Here is an 18,630-nt window from a genome sequence, read left to right as displayed (position 1 = left end):
GGGTTATGCATCCTAATAGGCCAGAAAAGTTCAGTGCACATTGTAGGGCATGCTGCCCTAACTCCTGGTTGCGGTTAGGCCAGTCGCCAGCCGCATGGCCCTATGTAGCACTCTAAAAATTATTTGAACCTGCACAAAGTACCAAAACCTTTGTTTTGTAGTTCACTTAATGGGACAACGAGAAACATCGCACGAATGACGCTGCGGCCGGTCCAATTTGAAATGTGCCGCAGATAAATAAACAAGCTGTCTGATTTCAAACAATTCTCGCGATCTTTCCTCTGTGTCGCGTTCCCTTCGTTATCTCAATCACCACACATTATCAGGATTCAGCCATTACGTCATGGATGCCGTTTGCGGAGGGTACGATAGCGGGCTCAGCCTCACGCAGCGTGGCGCCGATCCTGACCTCCGCGGTCATTCGCAATGAAAGGAAGCCGAGCTGAAATGCAGAGGAAAGAGCCACGAGAACACCGGTTGGCCACGATTCTGTAAAATCTCTCGTGATTAGTGGTCTCACGCGTAACAGCAGTCCCGCCAGTCCTCAGTCAGTTGCCAAAAGCCTTAAATTCACTTGGGCAGCGCCGATGCCAGTTACGGGATCAAAGGATGTTTCTTCAGCGCCGGACAAGGGCATGGATGCGAACTATATCAGGGCACTTAACCTCTTGAAGAGCAACCCTCCGGAGCAGAGACTAGATATTCAGCTGCCTCATGCAAAGTATTTGCAACTAGAAAAAGTATTTTTCAAATTATATCCAGAGTCCCTGGAACTGCGGTATAGTATACGAGCTGCATATTTTCTTGTTCAGAAATAGCTGACGCTTTTCGCTGTTATAGGTACCCGTCATTGTCATACGACAGTTTCACCGAGACGGTGACTGTGGTGACGTGTCCCGGTAATATCCATGAATCTGCAGCATTAGACCTCATTGTTCTAATCTACGGAGAGGCTACGCAATATCTGACTACGAGTAGCCACGAATTAGCATCTACTATTGTGGCTTATGGATCCACCACCACTAGGGGCTTTAGAGGCGCGTTTGAGGGGAGCACGAAGCAGCCAGATGGAGGAGTGAGGTATACGTCTCCGGATGGTGAACAGGTAACATTGGTTGTCGAGGTCGGGTTCAGCGAGGACTATACGAGCCTCTGTAGAGCCAAGGACATGTGGATCGATGGTCACGGTGTTAATGTCTTTATATTGGTCTGTCTTACTGAGGGACCGCGGTTCAAGAATCCTACTACTGAGTACAGGGATATCGAAGATGTGGACGCTGCGATTGCTCTAATGAAGAACAGTCTAAGTGAGACGTTGCGCTTGAACTTCTCGAACAACTGCCATGCTCTATTTTTGTACCGAAGTCACAAGTGGGCGGGGGAGCTGAAGGATGCTTTCATTGAAATCTGGCGAGCCGGTACCAGTATTTCTTCTAAATACGTGAGTCGTAGCATCAGATTAACTTTGTGAGGCTACTTCTGACCTACAGGACTCTGCAGGACTTGATTCAAAATGGGCACACGTGTGATGGTCTCCCTACCATGCTTGGAATTAAGATAAGTGATTTGTTTCCGGATAATGCATGGCTGGCAGCAAACATTCCAGACAAAGTTATTCCATTTAATGCGACTCTTTATGTCAAAAAACTTATGGGTGCCATGTACGGAACTGCATTAGATCGCTTTGAGACGTTCATCAGAAAAGGAGGAGGAAGAAGAGGAGAAGGTGGTGGTAGATGAGGAATAGGATGGGGAAGAGGAGAGCAAGACGATGAGCAAGGACTAAAGATTGGAAAACCTGCAAATTTAGACTCGACGTATGTACATAATGCTATGAACTCTTTGCCACCTCCTAATCCCAATATATAACGCGCATTTAATACAGGCATAATGTTCGCTATTAGTGATCGCGTTTATAAGAGGATGATAAAATAATGAGTGACGTAAATTCTGAGTGAGTATTGCCGCTTATTTTGCGGCTCGCGAAGCGCCGGCGGATGGGGTAGCGCGCAAGTGTTTATTGTGTTGTCGAACTTGTTCTACCGCCTTCTCTGGCTCTGTTCCCTAACTACACCCAACAACTCCACTAACAACGCCAAGTCAGCCATTATGCCTGGAGACTCCAATATATCTTACATACGGCTTCCAGTAGACGGTAATCTACATGATACCAAATGCGATTACATATTAATAACGCAGATTATGCTTAACTTCTCCCACAAGCCAGGGGACGGAATGCGGTGCCGAGACCACAAGGAGCCGGCCAAATCGGCAATAAGGCGACCTTAACGTACCTAGGATTATCGCGCGAGCGTAATATTACAAGGGCGGCGCAGGATATTCGCGTAAATGTAGCCATTGCACGGATGAAATGGATGCTGCTAACTTGTCGGTATAGAGCTACTTGGACAGCTTTGCTGAGCGGCTTTATCTAAAGGCCGTATCCGCCGCGGTGTCTGCAGATGATGGTACAATCGTTTCGCTAGGACACCGTCATTTTTGCAAGCCCAATTTTTATTCGTATGAGAAGTGGAAGCGTGTTCCTGTGGGTGTCCAAATACGGATGTGTGAACTTTTAGAGCTAGAAAGAATTTCCTCTGCTGTCTCTTGCCGAGAGCCAATGGGCATCAGTTGTATTTTTGTCGGGATACTTCCGACGTGTGCACCGTAGTGCCCCTAATGGCAACCATCCGAGCGCGGGGTATCAGGTTCCCATTGTGGATGATCTTGAAGATGACGGCGATGGAGAAGATGAACGATTGCGAGAAGGGCAGAGCGAACCGACGGATGCAGAAGTCTCTGATGTATCGCAAAGAGAAGACGACGGAGTCGAAAATCGTACTGTTTAAAGGGTTATGGGTTCGCGAATTAGAAAGGTAATAACGATGAATAGAACAGCAATCAGTGCAAGTTTCGGCCCCAAATTGCCGGCAATCTTATAGGGCTCTCACAGCCACGCGGAAAGTAAAGATATTACTTCTAGTTTATATCGCAATTACTAACGGTAGTTTCATTCATCATAGGTAGCGGAGTCCCGCAATCTTGAGGCAGCCAAGAGAGACAAACAGCTCGCGAATCTAGAGAGGGCTAGAATGGTCAAGCTGCGCCAAGCTCTTCTAGCGAAGCGTAATTTGGCATAGTGGCCTGCCGCCTGCCTTTTACCATTTTGCTCTGTTGCTCTGTTGCTCTGTTGCTATGATTCAACAAATGTGTAGTAGTAATAAATGGTACAAGCTGCTCTTGTAAACTATCGTAGTGACTCGCGTCTAGTGACTGTCACAGAGAAACTCGCTATGTAGAAATACTGTAGAGGGTCTTGTGCGGCTGCAGAGTCACATCGATCAAGCGACTCTGTCCCAACTGTTTTGCCTTGTATGGGTTTTGACATTTACCTTGTTCTCTGACTCGCTCCGCTGAGCCGTCAGCGCGACTAACACAATTGGTAGGAGAGGCTCTGCAAACTGCTAACAGAGCGGCTCTGACCAAACGTCAGAGTACGGTCTGAATTTTTTTCTATAGGGGATGCTAGCAACTATTATAGCAACTGTCAGCACTCAAGCTGCAAATTTCAATTATTACAGCCCTACAATAATGCTCTCAATGTTCTACGGTCAGACTTGGATCAACTACGGCTTTATAGTCTTGATGTGTTTCTGCTGCCAGTTTTTTGCCCTCGGATTGGCTGGTGTTCTCAGACGATGGGCGTTCAAAGCGGTCTGGCCGACAATTCTTCCGACATTGCAGCTTAACAGAACATTGCTATTGCCCGACACCAAAAAGAAAATCAACAACTGGACAATTAGCAAGTACAAACTTTTCTGGATTGTGATGTGGGGTACTCTCGTCTATTTTTTTATTCCAGACTACCTATTTACATCGTTGAGCTCTTTCAACTGGATGACGGAGATTGCTCCGCAAAACAAGCACTTAGCATTCATTACGGGTTCTTACATCGGGTTGGGAGTTAATCCCATTTCAACTTTTGACTGGTCTGTCGTTGGCGGGTCGGCGCCGTTGGTAGTTCCATTTTACACCGTTGCTAATCGCTATTACTCTTTTGTTGATGTATTACACCAACTACAAGTATTCAGCTTATATGCCTCCTAATACTAGCAACGTCTATGATAGATTTAGAAAGGCATATAATGTATCCAAAGTTCTTGTTGATGGCAAATTCAACGAGGAAATGTACCGATCCTACTCACCACCTTACATTTCAGCTGGTCAGCTCATGTATCAGGGCGCATCGTACGCGGTTTATACTTTTGGCTTTGCTTACGTGTTTCTGAGCGAGTGGAGAACCGTTAAGGAAGCCGTAGTTGGATTTTACAGGAGCCTGAAAGATCCTAAAGTGTCCAACTACGAGAGCTATAAGGATTTCATTTCGGTCATGATGCGAGAGTACAAAGAAGTCCCTGATTGGTGGTTTCTTATAATCCTTGCGATCTCTGTCATTGTCAGTTGTCTCGCAATGAAATATTATCCAACTACTACTTCACGGTTCAACGCCATCCATTGCTTTGAGTCGTGCACTACTGGGATCCGTCTCTGAATCATTTTTCGTATTCGTGATGGCCAGCTTCTAGCCGCAATGTAGGTAAAATGCATTTCCGCATTTTCTCAACTCCATAATGTGTGCACGGGTGATACGTGAAGTTGCCATAAGTTATCACCTTGTGTCCATTGCAACTTGTGCGTCTCAAATTATTTGTCGTCGACTCCAGGGTTCTGAACCCTGATTAAATGTGCCGGATTAAAGCACTTGCCGTTATGGCAGAGGTGCGAGACTTCAAAGCGGGACCTACTCGACCTATCCAGTGTCGTCTTCAGTTCATCCCCTCGATTGGTTGCGATAACTGCAAGCTGATGCAAATAAGGACGGGCGCTAAGTGATTTGTAAAGTTGCGCTAGCCGAACGCGACCCAACCTACCGTCTTTTCTAAGTCGGACTCCCAACATCCGAAATCGGTAGTGATGGCACGATATTTATCAACTAGCTTCTGCGCCATTATGGGCGTAATCTGGTCGAGCTTGCCCGCAGTAGCATCGGTGTCTTGTCGCTTCATCATCCAGATCTGGAGCTGGAGTTGGTTCTGTTGATGCATCTCACTCTTCAGGGTTTACAGGTAAAATACACGTGCGCATTTTCTCGACGCTACCGTGTGGACATGGGTGGTCGGTGACTCCGTCGCGAACAACTGCAGTCTTTCCTATATAAGCCATCCGTTTATGATTGTTTGGATCGTGACTCGACGATTATATGTTCAGGATTGATGCACAGCTTATTGTGGCAGAGCTGTGTGACTGCATAGTTACCCCTCTTACCCAGAGTTTTTTCAGTTCATCAAGTCGATTAGCTGCAATAAGGGCAACCTGGTGCAACGAAGGACGGACGGGAAGTTTCTTTAGAATGATCCTGGACCCACTCCGGTTGTGCGCTTTCAGCTTGGACTGCCAGCATCCAAGCTCTGTAGTGTCGCCGCGATATCGGTCAATGAGCTCCTGCGCCATTGTAGGCCTGATCACGTCATACTTGTCGGCAGTAGCATCAAGTGTCGCTATCTGGATCAGGATATGTGGTTGCTGCCAGTTCGGCGTGTTATTTTCCAGATGGTGATAAGAGTTTGATGGTGGGTTTGAGCGATCGACTCGCTTGACGAACACGTTAGCGCAAAGTGGTACCAAGTCCAGAGACAAAGGTACGACAGCGTTAGCCCAAGGGTCTTGTGTCGAACTATTTAGGAAGGTCTTCCTTACCGACTCCTCCAAAACTGTAAAATTCGCAAGACCAAAGAACCTTAGTAAATCCTCCCTCTCAAAAATCGGGTCACATGAGTTAGATGTTATTTAGGCCCAATTTTCACGGAAATCCCTTGCCCCGCCAAAGAACCTATGAAATCATATTCGTGGACTGAATTGAAGGTCACGAAAAGAATTACGCAATGCAATTGTAAATCGCGATACTGATTACTGGATCTTATTCGTACTAAATACCAAAGGGTTTGAGCTTCGCATTCCTTAATAACGAACGTGCATTGACTATGTGGGTTAGGGAGATACAGTCATGCTGCTTTACCCGGGGCGAGCAGTCACCAGGCACATGGGCATGCAGATCCGAGCGTCAAAGTTCAAACGAGTTTTTTTTATTTTTGATTGCACTAGTTTGTTTGGGGTGTTGACCGAAGAGGAGAGTCAATAATATTTAATTGTCAGGCGGAAGACAACACTCCGAGATCCGTTACGTGTCAGCGAAATGCCGATTCCGCCCTTGACTAAATATGAGGCGTCCTAGATGTCGGCTATTCTGATGCAGAATACAGCTGTGGGATTTTAATCTTGCCTGCCCATCAGTATCACGTAGGCGAAAATGGGAAATGCATTATAACGACGAATTGGGAAGATACAGGTTACATTCATTTGGTGAGACTAAAAGCCTATGAGAGAAATGTGGGGCAAACCTCTCATTCTCTTCCGGTACGGGTTAATGCAGCAGGTTAGAGTTGAATGAGCCGATAAGCTGCTTAAGGATGCGCGCCGTCGGCCATTCTCTTGGTACGAAACCCGTCTAGTCTAGCTCTAGCGAAGCATTGTGTTGCATTTAGAGTTAACATTTGAAGGCTGTCGCGCGCGCGGCGAGGCGTGTGATCGATCGTCCATAGACTTCTCGCAAGGGTCCTTTGTCCACGTCAATACGGGCAGCTAGTATTACCGCACTCGAGAACAAGGAGCATGACATTTCGTCGTCCATCTAATTCCCAGAAATATGCGCAATGTAGGATTCCGAAATGGTACGTTTTCTAAATGTTTACACGATCACATCATTCGTGGCGCTCAGCGGCATGCTGTTCGGTTTTGATATTTCGTCAATGTCAGGCATTATTGGAACTACGCAGTACCAGAATATGTACAACAATCCACTGGGAGTGTTGCAGGGCGCCATAACAAGTGCAATGGCCGGGGGATCGTTTCTGGGTTCGATATCAGCTAGCGTTCTCGGCGATAGGTAAGTACTGTGGGTTCCATTTAGTTTGCAAGAAGCTAACTAGACTGGGTCAGAGTATCCCGCAAGATCGCAATCCAATATGCCACGATTCTGTGGTGCATCGGCGCTATATTGCAATCGTCCTCGAACGGCGTTGCCATGTTGATTGCGGGACGACTAATAGCCGGTCTCTGCATCGGTCTGACATCTTCCCTTGTACCCATTTACCAGTCCGAGCTGGCACCGCGTACAATACGCGGACGCGTCGTGTCTTTTCAACAATTCGCCATCACTGCTGGCGTTCTGATCCAGTACCTTATCCAGTACGGCTGCTCCTTTCTCCAGTCTGCCGCGGCATTCCGACTGCCATGGGCACTCCAGACTGTGCCAGCAATCATCTTGTATATAGGCCTGTTCTGGTTCCCGTACTCGCCGCGATGGCTCGCAAAAAGGGACCGATGGGAGGAGGTACTGCAAGTACTCGCGTCTCTGCGCACCGCAAACAACAACATAAATGACCCGCTGGTGCTAGCGGAATACAAGGAGCTAGAGGATCAAGTCCGCATCGAGCGCGAAGAAGTGTCTAGCTCGTTCCGTACACTATATTCACGCAAGTTTCGCAAGCGTGTCTTTCTCGCGATTGCAATCCAGATATTCGGGCAGCTGACAGGCATAAACGTGGCGATGTACTATATCGCGTACCTGCTCAAGTCCGCCGGCTTTAAAGACGTGAGAGTTGCCTCGCTTATCCAATATATCATCGGTATGACCAGCACTATCCCATCCATTCTGTGGACAGATCGCTTCGGCCGGAGACCCGCTCTTATCATAGGCTCAATCACTCTGACCATCTGGTTTGCTGTAATTGGCAGCCTGCTTAAGCATTTCGGCGAGCCCAACCCGATACCAAACCAGCCATATACTTGGTCTATCATTAATCGGCCAGAAGTAAGCCGCGCTATTTGTGCTTTTATATACCTCGTCGTTGCCTCCTTCAACTTGACCTGGGGCCCAATAATCTGGATTTATCCGCCGGAAGTCGTTCCGCTTACGGTCCGTGCGAAAACAGTATCGTTGGCTGTTGCAGCTAACTGGGCAATTAATTTCGCCCTGGGCTTGGCCGTTCCTCCGATGTTCCGCGCCATCAACTGGCGAATGTTCTTCATTTTTGCATGCTTCAACCTGGCGGCGTTCCTCTACGTCTGGATAGTTGCGCCTGAGACGATGCAGCGTACACTAGAGGAAATGGATGAGGTATTTGAGCACGGCCCGCCGCTCTGGAGGGTGATTCGCGTCAAACCGAAAGCTAACAAACTTGATTTACTGGCGCGGGATATTGAAACATCTATGTTACCGGTTTAAATATCAGTGCTTTCCCAGGTGCAGCTTTTGAAGCAGGAGCTTGTACTGATGATGGACATCATTAATTCTTGGGTGCGAATATATCTCTTCTTCGGAGGCTTTTGATTATTCCTTCACCATTATCTACTTGCCTGCTTATTAAATAGAGAACAGTACTTTTGCCAGTCTTCAGGGTGAGGTCCTTTACGTATATCTTATATGTCGACGTGGGCCTGTATGCGAGTTGCGGAGGTCGTGGGAGGAACTTTTGCGGCGTTGCGGGAAGTTGCAACATTCGAGAGAGCTCTAGTGGCTGCAGGGGGCTACAGTGTGGTTGGCTGCCTGATAAATTTGGAGTGTCATGGAAGGTGGTTCAGACTGCTTTGACGATGCTGCTAAATAATTCGATTCGAGACAGGGCAGCTTCAATTCGTTCTAAGCAACCAAAATATACTGTCCCATGTTTGCTAAACAAAGTACGGACAATTCATACCATGAAATTAATGCAGATTGATCGATAACCAAACATGGTAAGCGTACAAAGCAACCGTCTCCGGCGCCGTACTCCTGACGCGCTTATTATCTCTCTTGAGTGCGACCCTGGTGAACCATGTGGCGGCAATGACAGCAACCGAGAACGCTGTATCAGGAACTCACGCCAATGACATACCTTGGATGATATTTGTCCACTGACAATTTGAATTGGTTTCAACTCGAGAAATAAGGGTGAGAGGTCACGTAAGTTTCCTTCTCGGTCCCGCAACACATAAGACGGCACGTACGGAGTACGTTGCCTCAGGGCCGAGAGGCTTACAGCTCACGAACCACTGGTCTTCGAGCATCGCTTGCGCGACTCTACGCCCGACGTCGATATCAGGGGATGAAATGCTAAGTGTAGAACTTTCTGAAAGGAACTAAAACACTTAATAAAAGGTGGGAAGAAAAGCGCTAAGTGTACTGATTTCTATGCCAGGGTTTCAGATAGAAGGTAAAGAAATCAGAAGGAGAGTCTTCTCAGAAGCGGCCTTTCTGACACGAAGCTTTGCCGTTTCACGACAACTTTTCGTTTTTTGGAAGACTCCTAGACCAAAACGACTTGGCACGATTTATGTTCTCCCGCTTTGTCGTTATTGGAATCTGTAATGCGACCAGGTGCCGTCTTTGACCTGATCAGCCGCTGTCGACCTTTGCGCGATACCATTTGTTGGACTGGGAAGCAAGGTAGGATGACAAGGTTGAACGTCGAGCACAAATGTTTTGCCAATGCGACAGTGCATATCGCTGACCAAGGTTTGTATCCGACGTCGTAGTTTGTACGCAGCTTTTTTCGCCCCAATTCTATTGCGCGGCTGATAACTTTCGCCGAATACTTGCTGGGCAACTCGTCAGCTGGTGACTAAGCCTATATTTATTCTCTGCAGCTCGTCCAGCCAGCTATAGATGTGGCCAATGTCATATTTGCCTCGCTCAACCGCTTCGCCGTCTGGTGTAGAGCTTGTTAGGAATGTTCGCACTCCTAGGTCCAGAGATATCAGTCGGCCGGAAGTCGGCCCTTCAGGAACTTGCAAACGAATTGGCACGCAAAGGTAGTAGTGATCAGTCTGGCCTTTGAGAAACAAGTCTGCTGTCACTACTCAGGTCTTGTGGGGGTGATTTAGCGTTCTTCATTTCGTGAAGAAACACATACTTCCCCTTGCTTGGGCCAGTGCCACGATGTATCACAATGCTCTCCTGGCGAAATATTCGGCGAGCCAGGGTTTAATCTTTAACACTTTCTTTTTTTGTACCTGCCCGTGAGGAACCATATGCCTTGAGAAGGTCGGCGGCGCGCCCGTAATGAGTCTTTAATAACCTCGGCTTGGCCATGTTAAGAATTACTTCTTCATTGATGAACGCCACTCTCAGGACTTTCTTGTCTTTGCAACCTCCTTCATTTTCCACGGCATCCAAACATCTCTTGTGTGTCTAGCGTACCGCGGCAGACCAGTTGCGCAGGATCAATTTTGCTCTGTGGTTGGATATGACTCAAGACCAGGAAACCATAGTGTATGCCTGATTCTTGCCGAAGTGGTTTGGGCACCATTTACTTATTTGGAATATTGAGAGGACTACCTACAAGAGGGAAAGAATTAGAGACTTATCTAAACGGCAAATAAGAGTCTATATACAGGTCCACGTATTTCAACTTGCCCTTTTCGCGAACGGTTTCCATGTCAGATTGCGGGAAAGAAGGCAGGCAGTGTTGGTGCCAGTAGGGTAGATGTAGTATAGTTGAGACGGAGCGGGCAGCACTGATAGCGGGACAGGAGGGGGATATTTATAATCGGACGAGAGACATTAGAAACTAGAAAAATGAGTTCTGTCAGTGGCATGACGTGCGTACGTGAAGTTGTTGCTGCCCCATATAAACCCCGGACAATCTCATTATGACCCTAGCAGGAGGGACAACTGAAACTTAGATCAATATCGGAAGCTGGAGTCTCGAGTCTTGAGTCTCATGGCATGGGGCATACAGGTAACTTGTCGGGCGTAGCCAAGCAGTTCGTAATTTATGAATTATATGAAATTGCGTTTATGTCTGCCTTGAGAAAATACTATTCTTTGAGCTGAACGCTTGCCGTCTGCATCCGGTAGGTGCGTGACTTGCGAGGTGTTTGTACCTGCAATATTTTGGGTACGTTAACACGGATACCCATAATCTTTAAACAACATGTAAATCCCGTATTTTGGTCGCCGTTAGACACGATCGTCGGCATTTGGCTCTCTTACTGAAGCCAACATTGCTGATAGCGGACTCAACCTTTGCCGTTATTCGCTTATCGAGGTCAGTTGTCTGCTGCTTGGCCTGCCAATAGCTCGCATCTTGCTGCTAGTCACAGACTGTCAATCTCGTCCTCGTCAAGACAGTTTGGCCCATTGTCGGTCTGCGGTCGGCACAATGCGTTCCCCGTGCATTCTCCCCCCCAGACCTCGTCGACGAGCTGTGCAGTCTGCCTAACTACTTCTTCGATCTGGAATCAGCTCACATTACCTCGTACGAATCCTGGCATGTCCTCGGAAAGCACGTCACTGTCACCGAAACGCCCATCCTCGCGCGGATATCGCCTTCCGAGCGCTCCCTTCGCCTTGAGCAAGAGTTTGCTATCGTCCGGCACATGATGAAGCTCGACCCCACCTCTGCCCGTATCATCCGCGCCTTCGAGTTCTTCCATCTCCAGAAGACAAAAGCAGTTGTGTCGATATTCGAGTATCTCGGCGAGTATTCCCTGGCCGAGTTCTCTTCGTTCATGACCAACCATGAATACGGCGACGAGCAGAACGGCGACGTCGATGACAACTTAGACTCAACAATACAAAAACGCATCATGACTCTCCCGCAATTTCTTGAGTTTGCGATCGGTGCGTGCGAATCCCTCGAGCTCCTGCATCAATCGCACAATATAGTGCATGGCGAAGTCAGAGACGACGCTTTCTTTTACAACGCCAACACACGAACAGTAAAGATTATGCAATTTGGCAGCAGCACTCGCATCGTCCAGACCAGTCTCGCAGATAGCACGATCCAAGACATTGTTGATAATTCCACCTTGGATTACAAGTACGTATACTTGTCACCGGAGCAAACCGGGCGAGCGTCAAGCTGCGTCGACCACCGAACTGATATCTATTCGCTGGGCATTGTCTTCTTCTCGGTCCTGACAAGCCACCTACCTTTCTATGGCTCCGCGATGGATATGATTCACGACCTACTGAATACCTCTGCCCATCCATCGAGTCATACCGACCAGATATACCTTCGGTTATAGACAACATCATACAGAAAATGACAGCCAAACAAGCAAGTCGGCGGTATCGCTCAGCACTCGGTCTCAAACACGATCTACTCCAAGTTTAAAGACTTGTACGTACTTGCGATGGGAATATGGATATTCTTGATGATTTTGTGCTCGGCACTAAGGACGTATCATCTATATTCGTTCTTCCGACTGAGACAATTGGCCGCGATGGTGAGCAGATCAGGTCGTCAACATTGTACGCAAATTTGTCAGGCGCCGAAGCAACATCCGACATGTCAACAGTTCATTCGAAACGGTTGCATTCCACGGCCCATCATTCGGACTCTTTGGCATTTTCGAACGACTCAAAGACTCCATCATCACGCAGTTCATCGGCTTCTATCACATCAGTCGATATGGCGTCCTCACGTGCAAGCCACTCATATAGTAGCAATGGGGATTCCAGACGAAATTATCGACAGGACAGGACAGAGGTCATTGTCATACGCGGCTATCCTGGTATTGGCAAGACAATCTTTGTTACCTCCTTGCGGGCACCACTTCGGAAGTACGGTTACTTTGCACATTTCGCTGTTAGACTTAAATCCCGGCGACCGTTCGAGGCGCCAATCGAGATTCTGTCGCACCTAGACGGAGCCGCACAGCGGTACAATGCTGCAAGGATGAGCCGCACTGCTGTATGGACGTGCCCAGTTGGGAGTGAAGCGGCGATTCGTTGGGATGAAGCTGCGATTCAGTATAATACAGCAGCGCTTCAGTATTGTCGTATATATAAGGACCCTCTGTTAGCCAAGTTGTACATAGGAGAATCGTGTGTTATTAACTGTATAATCTTGAGTACACGTTTATATCGAACTAGGATCACTCTAGACCAGTTACTTTCTATACTTCTTCTTTATTAGTCTCGCCCACAGTCCTCTTTTGTTAGCAGAATACCATTGAACCTATTGGTCAGTGAAGGGTTTACTCTGATCTGAACTACTCAGCAGCATAGGTTTTCGACAGATTCTTTCTGTCCTATTGCGGCAAGTTCTATCGGAAAAAGTCGAGGTCGTGCATACATTTTATACCAATCTTCGATCTCGTCTTGGAATGCAGTGCTACAATTTCCAGCGCCTCGCAAGTATCATACCGGAGTTCAAGACAATTATCGACATCGACCGCGCTCACACACAACCAAAAAGTCAGAGTGAGCTTCTGCATGGAGAGGATGACAATGCGTCACACGCCTCGTCCTCCGTGGTTGGGTTTGACTCAATTGTACTTGATCTTTCTGACGGAGCATCGCAGTCTAGTCGCACCAGTAGTCAGTATTTACGACAGCCGCCGACGGGATCGGATTAGACGTCGTTTACAGAGGACGATATGTTTAAGAACGCGACCGGTAATAAGATGCTGTTTGTGTCGTTCATTGTCACGACACTCTGAGTCTTGTCTGAAGTGTTCGTGATAACGGCTGTGATCGGCGATATGCATAATGCAGATGACGAAACCCTCGAACTGGTTCTCAACATCATTTATTGCAAAGTTGACATGATATTGATCTTCACACACAGAGGGTCAGAGCCTTTGGCGCCGCAGTACCATGATTTCCTCGAAAGTGATTATCCTCGTCTAACAAAGATTATGCTACGAGCGCTCGGACGACAATCGTTTGAGGAGTTCGTATCGCTTACATTGCACCGCGATCCCTCGGAAATTACTGATCTCGTGAATTTTTTATACGAAAAGATAAAAGGCAATCCATTCTATTTACGAGAATTTCTGATGCAAGAAGCGACACGAGACCCAAAGGTCATGTTGATAGTCACTCCCTTTATATAACAACAAATCTATTCGATTTTGGCGGGGTTTATGACGACATCGACAAACTTAACGATTCTACAAGAATTTCACCGTACGAACAGAGATAGATCAGTCATTATTCTTAGACGGCTGCGGGACTTTCCGAAACGCACAAATAATTTTCTCATCTGGGCGGCATTCCTTGGTTCGCCATTCCAGTTCGCGTTAGGCCGCCAGTTCATGTCTTTGCCGGAAGGATTGTCGTCTATGAGAGATGGCTATGAGTGGAGATATGGATGATGAACCAGGAGTGGATTATGGAAGGGGAGCTGAGACTCTGACCTCAATAACGACCAGTCTCACGACTATTCTTGTCTATATATACACGAATAACACCTCCCACGGAGGTGACAGCTAACTCAGAACCCCCCACTCGCCCACCAACTACCGCCTAATGAACTAGCTTCATTAGGCCGCCTCAGAACATAGCAGACACAAGAACAGAGCTCATGGTCTTGTGAAGTGGGGGAACACGGTTCACTCAGATCAGGACAGGAAAGTGGAGATTTGCCAGACCCCCACTAACCCAACCGAGGATGGACCAATCTCCAATGACCAGTGGCATGAAAGGTGGTGGATCCCCTCCGTGGGGGAATATCTCCCCCCACGAACGAAAAGGCGCACCACACTGGTAGTGAAGACTGATCTACCTCTGAGATGTCGATCTCTCACAGTCGTCGAGTGATTCAAATGAGATCCCCGCCGTCGACAATACGGCGATTACACTGATAGAGTCCGATGACAAGGCGCTTTCGAGCCTGCAGACCCTGTTACAAGCTGGCATAATTATGGAGGACAAAGACGCGAATCATCCGTTTTGTCCATGAGCGGTTTAGCCGTGCAGCTGAAACTGACACCCTGACCCTAAACCCTGAGCGACGTCCGCCACATAGCTTGCGGCTCATTATTATGGGACTTCGCCCCTTCGCCCCCGTTTCAGGGCCCTGAAACTTGAGGTTACTTCTATAGTGAATGGGGAGATAGGCTCTTCCAGTAAACTATCATCGACGAATATGATAGATTTGCTGGCAGGCAAGACCGTAAGCGTGTCGGCAAGACAGATGAATATACGCCGTAAATGGTTGGCGTTTGGAGCCCATATTCTAACTTTCCCACTAACCTCAAATATTAACACCCATGGTGGACTGTGCCAGCAGTGAACAAGCCGATGTGACAGTTAGACAAACCTGATACTCATTGTCAGAAAGATAGAACAAGATCGAGGGAACCGACTGCAGGTATGTCTTTAATCCACGCGAATATGGTTACAAAATTCTCCCGAGCTATCCAATCGTGTTGTAGATAATAAGCATGGGCAATGCGATATCGCTAACTGGGCAATAAAATAGGCGACAGTCGCCACAAAACCAACCTATTGATAGTCGGCCAAGGCGAGGATCGGAGGATGATCAATAGCCCCTATAACATAATCTCGTCTGATCTGTGCCTGCAGGGCTTTGGGTGAGTGCATGATGCACGCAGTATCTAGGAACTTGGTGACGGACATTCTTGCTCCCTGTTTTCGGTTAGGCCTAAAGTCCCGCGACTCCGCGAAGCCGACTGCGGCCTCGGCCTTTTTAAGTAGCTCCGAAAGCATAGCTAGTCTCTCCGCAATGTGCGTGTGCGCTCCTCCTGTGAGCCGCACGAATGGGGTTCTTTAATACGATATTGCCGATGTTTTCCCGAGAATGGGCCGCAAATTGCAGCGTTGCATGTATATTTCGCTTTGCTTAGTCGCCGCCCAGAAAATCCATTCTATAAATAACATGCATTGGTCGGAAATAACTTTCCCGCTCTATTATAAACGATTGCACTGTTGCCAACCCGAATTTGGGTCTGCTTTTAACAATAAAGATTCTGCGCAAATACTTACAGGTCTGGCAACGATAAACAAGAATAGAGACAACAATGGACAATAACCTGCCAGAAGAGGTGGAAGCTTATCTTGAGGAAATGGTCAAGCGTCTCACTGATTACCTGAAAGACCAGCTCGTCGGGGTGTATCTATTTGGTTCAGCGAGTTATGACGCCTACGAGTCTGGCCTCAGCGACCTTGACGTGCAGGCTATAGTGAAGGATCCGCTTGACACCGTTGATAAGCAGGCAGTCATATGCCGCTTGAACCAGGGTGCCTTGCCTTGCCCGGCTACCAAACTCGAGTTTGTGGTCTACTCTCAAAGCGCTGTGTATCCGGCCAGCCGTCACCCTCGTTTCGAACTTAATTTGAACACAGGACTTCACCAACCTGATCATATCAGCCTTGATCCCGCTAACGAGTCAAGCCACTGGTTTTTGCTCGATATTGCTATGGGGCGCGAACTTGGCCGCAACCTGCACGGCCCTGATACGACCGAAGCTTTCGGCGCTATCCCCCGACGCTGGATTTTGGAAGCAATCGCGAATTCGCTCGATTGGCACCAAGCAAACGAACTAAACTCGGCCAACAGCGTTCTCAACGCTTGCCGAGGCTGGCGATTCATCGTCACATGCGAATTTTCTTCTAAATTGGACGGGGCCAAATGGGCCATGCAACAACAGGGCTGTCCGGACGTTGTCAGCCGTGCCATTGCAGCGCGCAAAACAGGAGACGAACTCCCTGCGGCCCAGGTAATGACGCTTTACGATATTGTTAGGACGGCCAACCGTGCCAAACTCGCGACAGATATTAAATGAGTCTTGCCCTATCTACGGCAGCATGTGAGCCATCTAAGTCACGGAGCAGGTGTGACAATGAAGTTATTCATTTCACACTCTCGAGGAGATTCAAGCAAGTCCCTGAGCGCGCGAACAGATCAGTTATCGAAATGTGTGGAGCTCTATATTCTCAAATTGATTTGCGCCGCATGTGTCAGACATTTCTAATTCTTCTGTCCGATCTGTGCTACGCCGCTGCGGTCGCAGCTAACCTGCTCATTCTAAAATCTTAGTTGTTATATCAACAGCACTTGTCGGCAACTTGATTATGACTATGTCTTTCGGGATTGCGAGGACTTCTGCATGATCTGTAAGATGTCATGTGTAGGGTTTCGTAAAAGAATGCTGTGTATCCTCTTCTGCGATAGTAGATGTGAGATCAGGCTCCAGCAGCGTGTTGGCGACGCGTTCGAGCGTGTTATATTTGCAACCTGTTGCGGACTCACCGCTGGAGCCGCATTCGCGATGAATAAACAATTCAATTCTCAAGCGCGCGTAAATGAGAAAACAAGACCGAACGTGACAATAATGCTATCCCAGACGCCTCCGACGCTGCTGATGGTATTCTGCTAACAAAAAAGGACTGTGGGCGAGACTAATAAAGAAGAAGTATAGAGACCGGGGACCCAAGCAACTACACGACTTACACGAGTTGATACACATAGTGTATTACACTAAATTAAATAATCTACACCAGAGCGTTTCTGACTAATCTACTACATACATTTGAAAGTCCAGTGTACGTGGATCTAGTGTATTCAGTGTATTTGTTCGCGATTAGATAAGGCCCTCTGAAGCTGGTAAAATTGGGGATCTTAAATGTTGATGGTAGGCCCACAGTAGGATCGTTGGTTAGTAATGGTCGTATATATCCCTATCCGCATGTAGGGTCTCAGGGTTCAGTTAACACGTAAATATTCTGCTAACGCGTCACCGCGTCACCGCGTCACCGCGCCACGCGTCCATTAATCCATGGTCCTAATTCGCTCTTACGGCCACCACCATTCCATATCCATCTTGTAACTTCATTTTCAGGCCTACTATAATAACGTTCGGCCGATCTTCTTCGTGATTATGAGTGCGTCGAGCTCCCCCGAACCAGTTCCAATCTATGTCGACGATCTCTCAGATGACACCGAACTCGCAGAACTTTTGTCGCCCAATTCTTCTGTATCCTCATCGACTGCATCAACTGCGTCCTCAACTCTGCTCCCTGATTCGGATCATTTTTGAGACACACCTTTGGCGCCATTTTTCGGGCTGGGTGTGGTCAGAAAGAAATAAGATAATCACTCGAGGGCTTGGGAATATGAGTACGACATACAACGCCACGACGAGCGCAGATGGGTTTGCAAGCGGTGCATTCAAAAGAACGATCCCAAACCTACTTCGTGTCTGTCGGCCTTCAGAATGCCTTAAACCATCTACATAAAGATCATCGAATATCTGCGCCGGAGAACAAAACGAAGTCAGGGTTACAACAAAAGGCTGAGAACAAGCCAGGGAGCAAGCGACTGAGATCGATTGTGGATACTTTTAAGCTCGATCCATCGAAGCCTCAGGAGCAGGCAATTGCCAACTCGATCATACGTGGGTTCGATCGAAACCGCTTCCAACGGCTCCTGATCGACTGGATAGTAGATACGAATCAACTTTTTAGTGTTGCCGAGCACGAGAGACTGCGAGATCTTTGACTATTTGAACCCAGCAGTTCGGATTACAGACGCACATATATCTGATACTACAGTCCGCACGCTGATCAACTCCGAGTTCGAGAAATATAAGGCACGCGTTATCGAAACTCTTCAGGAAAGCCCCGGGTTAATACACGTTGCCTTTGATGGATGGAGGGCACCTAATCGACAATCTCTGTATGCCATCGCTTGCTTCTTCAGGGATGAAAACAGCAAGCCACACAAAAACCATTCTGGGATTACCTGAAACTGGAAGACATTTGGGGACTTGCATTGC

The 18,630-nt window shown here is 47.7% G+C and overlaps 8 protein-coding genes across 8 annotated transcripts; 6 read left to right on the top strand and 2 right to left on the bottom strand.

Annotated features, from left to right (window-relative positions):
• Positions 1–160: 160 nt before the first annotated feature.
• V1508DRAFT_271364 (uncharacterized protein) lies at positions 161–1,925 on the top strand. Its single transcript, XM_066936488.1, has 3 exons — positions 161–778; positions 841–1,441; positions 1,501–1,925. The coding sequence occupies exons 1-3, from the start codon at positions 588–590 to the stop codon at positions 1,738–1,740; spliced, it is 1,032 nt and encodes a 343-aa protein (XP_066793320.1). The 5' UTR covers positions 161–587; the 3' UTR covers positions 1,741–1,925.
• A 1,666-nt stretch (positions 1,926–3,591) lies between these two features.
• Positions 3,592–4,552, top strand: V1508DRAFT_434938 (OPT oligopeptide transporter protein-domain-containing protein; the record flags this gene model as incomplete). Its single annotated transcript, XM_066942049.1, is given in 2 exon segments — positions 3,592–4,065; positions 4,085–4,552. 2 exon segments carry the CDS (start codon positions 3,592–3,594, stop codon positions 4,550–4,552), a joined length of 942 nt encoding a protein of 313 aa, XP_066793319.1.
• Positions 4,553–4,580: 28 nt separating this feature from the next.
• V1508DRAFT_323621 (zinc-binding loop region of homing endonuclease) lies at positions 4,581–4,863 on the bottom strand (the record flags this gene model as incomplete). Its single annotated transcript, XM_066936610.1, is given in 2 exon segments — positions 4,581–4,718; positions 4,735–4,863. Coding segments are annotated over 2 exon segments (267 nt in total), but the record flags the coding sequence as incomplete, so codon positions are not given.
• Positions 4,864–5,060: 197 nt separating this feature from the next.
• V1508DRAFT_425049 (uncharacterized protein) lies at positions 5,061–5,544 on the bottom strand. Its single transcript, XM_066941376.1, has one exon. The coding sequence runs from the start codon at positions 5,509–5,511 to the stop codon at positions 5,257–5,259; it is 255 nt and encodes an 84-aa protein (XP_066793317.1). The 5' UTR covers positions 5,512–5,544; the 3' UTR covers positions 5,061–5,256.
• A 1,024-nt stretch (positions 5,545–6,568) lies between these two features.
• Positions 6,569–8,375, top strand: V1508DRAFT_271144 (general substrate transporter). Its single transcript, XM_066936485.1, has 2 exons — positions 6,569–7,003; positions 7,057–8,375. The coding sequence occupies exons 1-2, from the start codon at positions 6,786–6,788 to the stop codon at positions 8,342–8,344; spliced, it is 1,506 nt and encodes a 501-aa protein (XP_066793316.1). The 5' UTR covers positions 6,569–6,785; the 3' UTR covers positions 8,345–8,375.
• Positions 8,376–10,675: 2,300 nt separating this feature from the next.
• Positions 10,676–12,129, top strand: V1508DRAFT_399939 (kinase-like domain-containing protein; the record flags this gene model as incomplete). Its single annotated transcript, XM_066938294.1, has 3 exons — positions 10,676–10,702; positions 10,760–10,867; positions 11,203–12,129. The coding sequence occupies 3 exons, from the start codon at positions 10,676–10,678 to the stop codon at positions 12,127–12,129; spliced, it is 1,062 nt and encodes a 353-aa protein (XP_066793315.1).
• Positions 11,969–13,306, top strand: V1508DRAFT_271202 (uncharacterized protein). The gene has a single exon (XM_066936487.1). The coding sequence runs from the start codon at positions 12,246–12,248 to the stop codon at positions 13,020–13,022; it is 777 nt and encodes a 258-aa protein (XP_066793314.1). The 5' UTR covers positions 11,969–12,245; the 3' UTR covers positions 13,023–13,306.
• Positions 13,307–15,717: 2,411 nt separating this feature from the next.
• On the top strand, positions 15,718–16,784 carry V1508DRAFT_271169 (uncharacterized protein). Its single transcript, XM_066936486.1, has one exon. It carries the CDS (start codon positions 15,874–15,876, stop codon positions 16,636–16,638), a length of 765 nt encoding a protein of 254 aa, XP_066793313.1. The 5' UTR covers positions 15,718–15,873; the 3' UTR covers positions 16,639–16,784.
• Positions 16,785–18,630: the final 1,846 nt, after the last annotated feature.

Source organism: Lipomyces doorenjongii, assembly GCF_038497915.1.
Source record: "Lipomyces doorenjongii strain NRRL Y-27504 unplaced genomic scaffold V1508scaffold_76, whole genome shotgun sequence".
NCBI lineage: Eukaryota > Fungi > Ascomycota > Lipomycetes > Lipomycetales > Lipomycetaceae > Lipomyces > Lipomyces doorenjongii.
The sequence above is the reverse complement of the archived record's forward strand: the minus strand, read 5'-3'. Positions and strand labels throughout refer to the sequence as shown.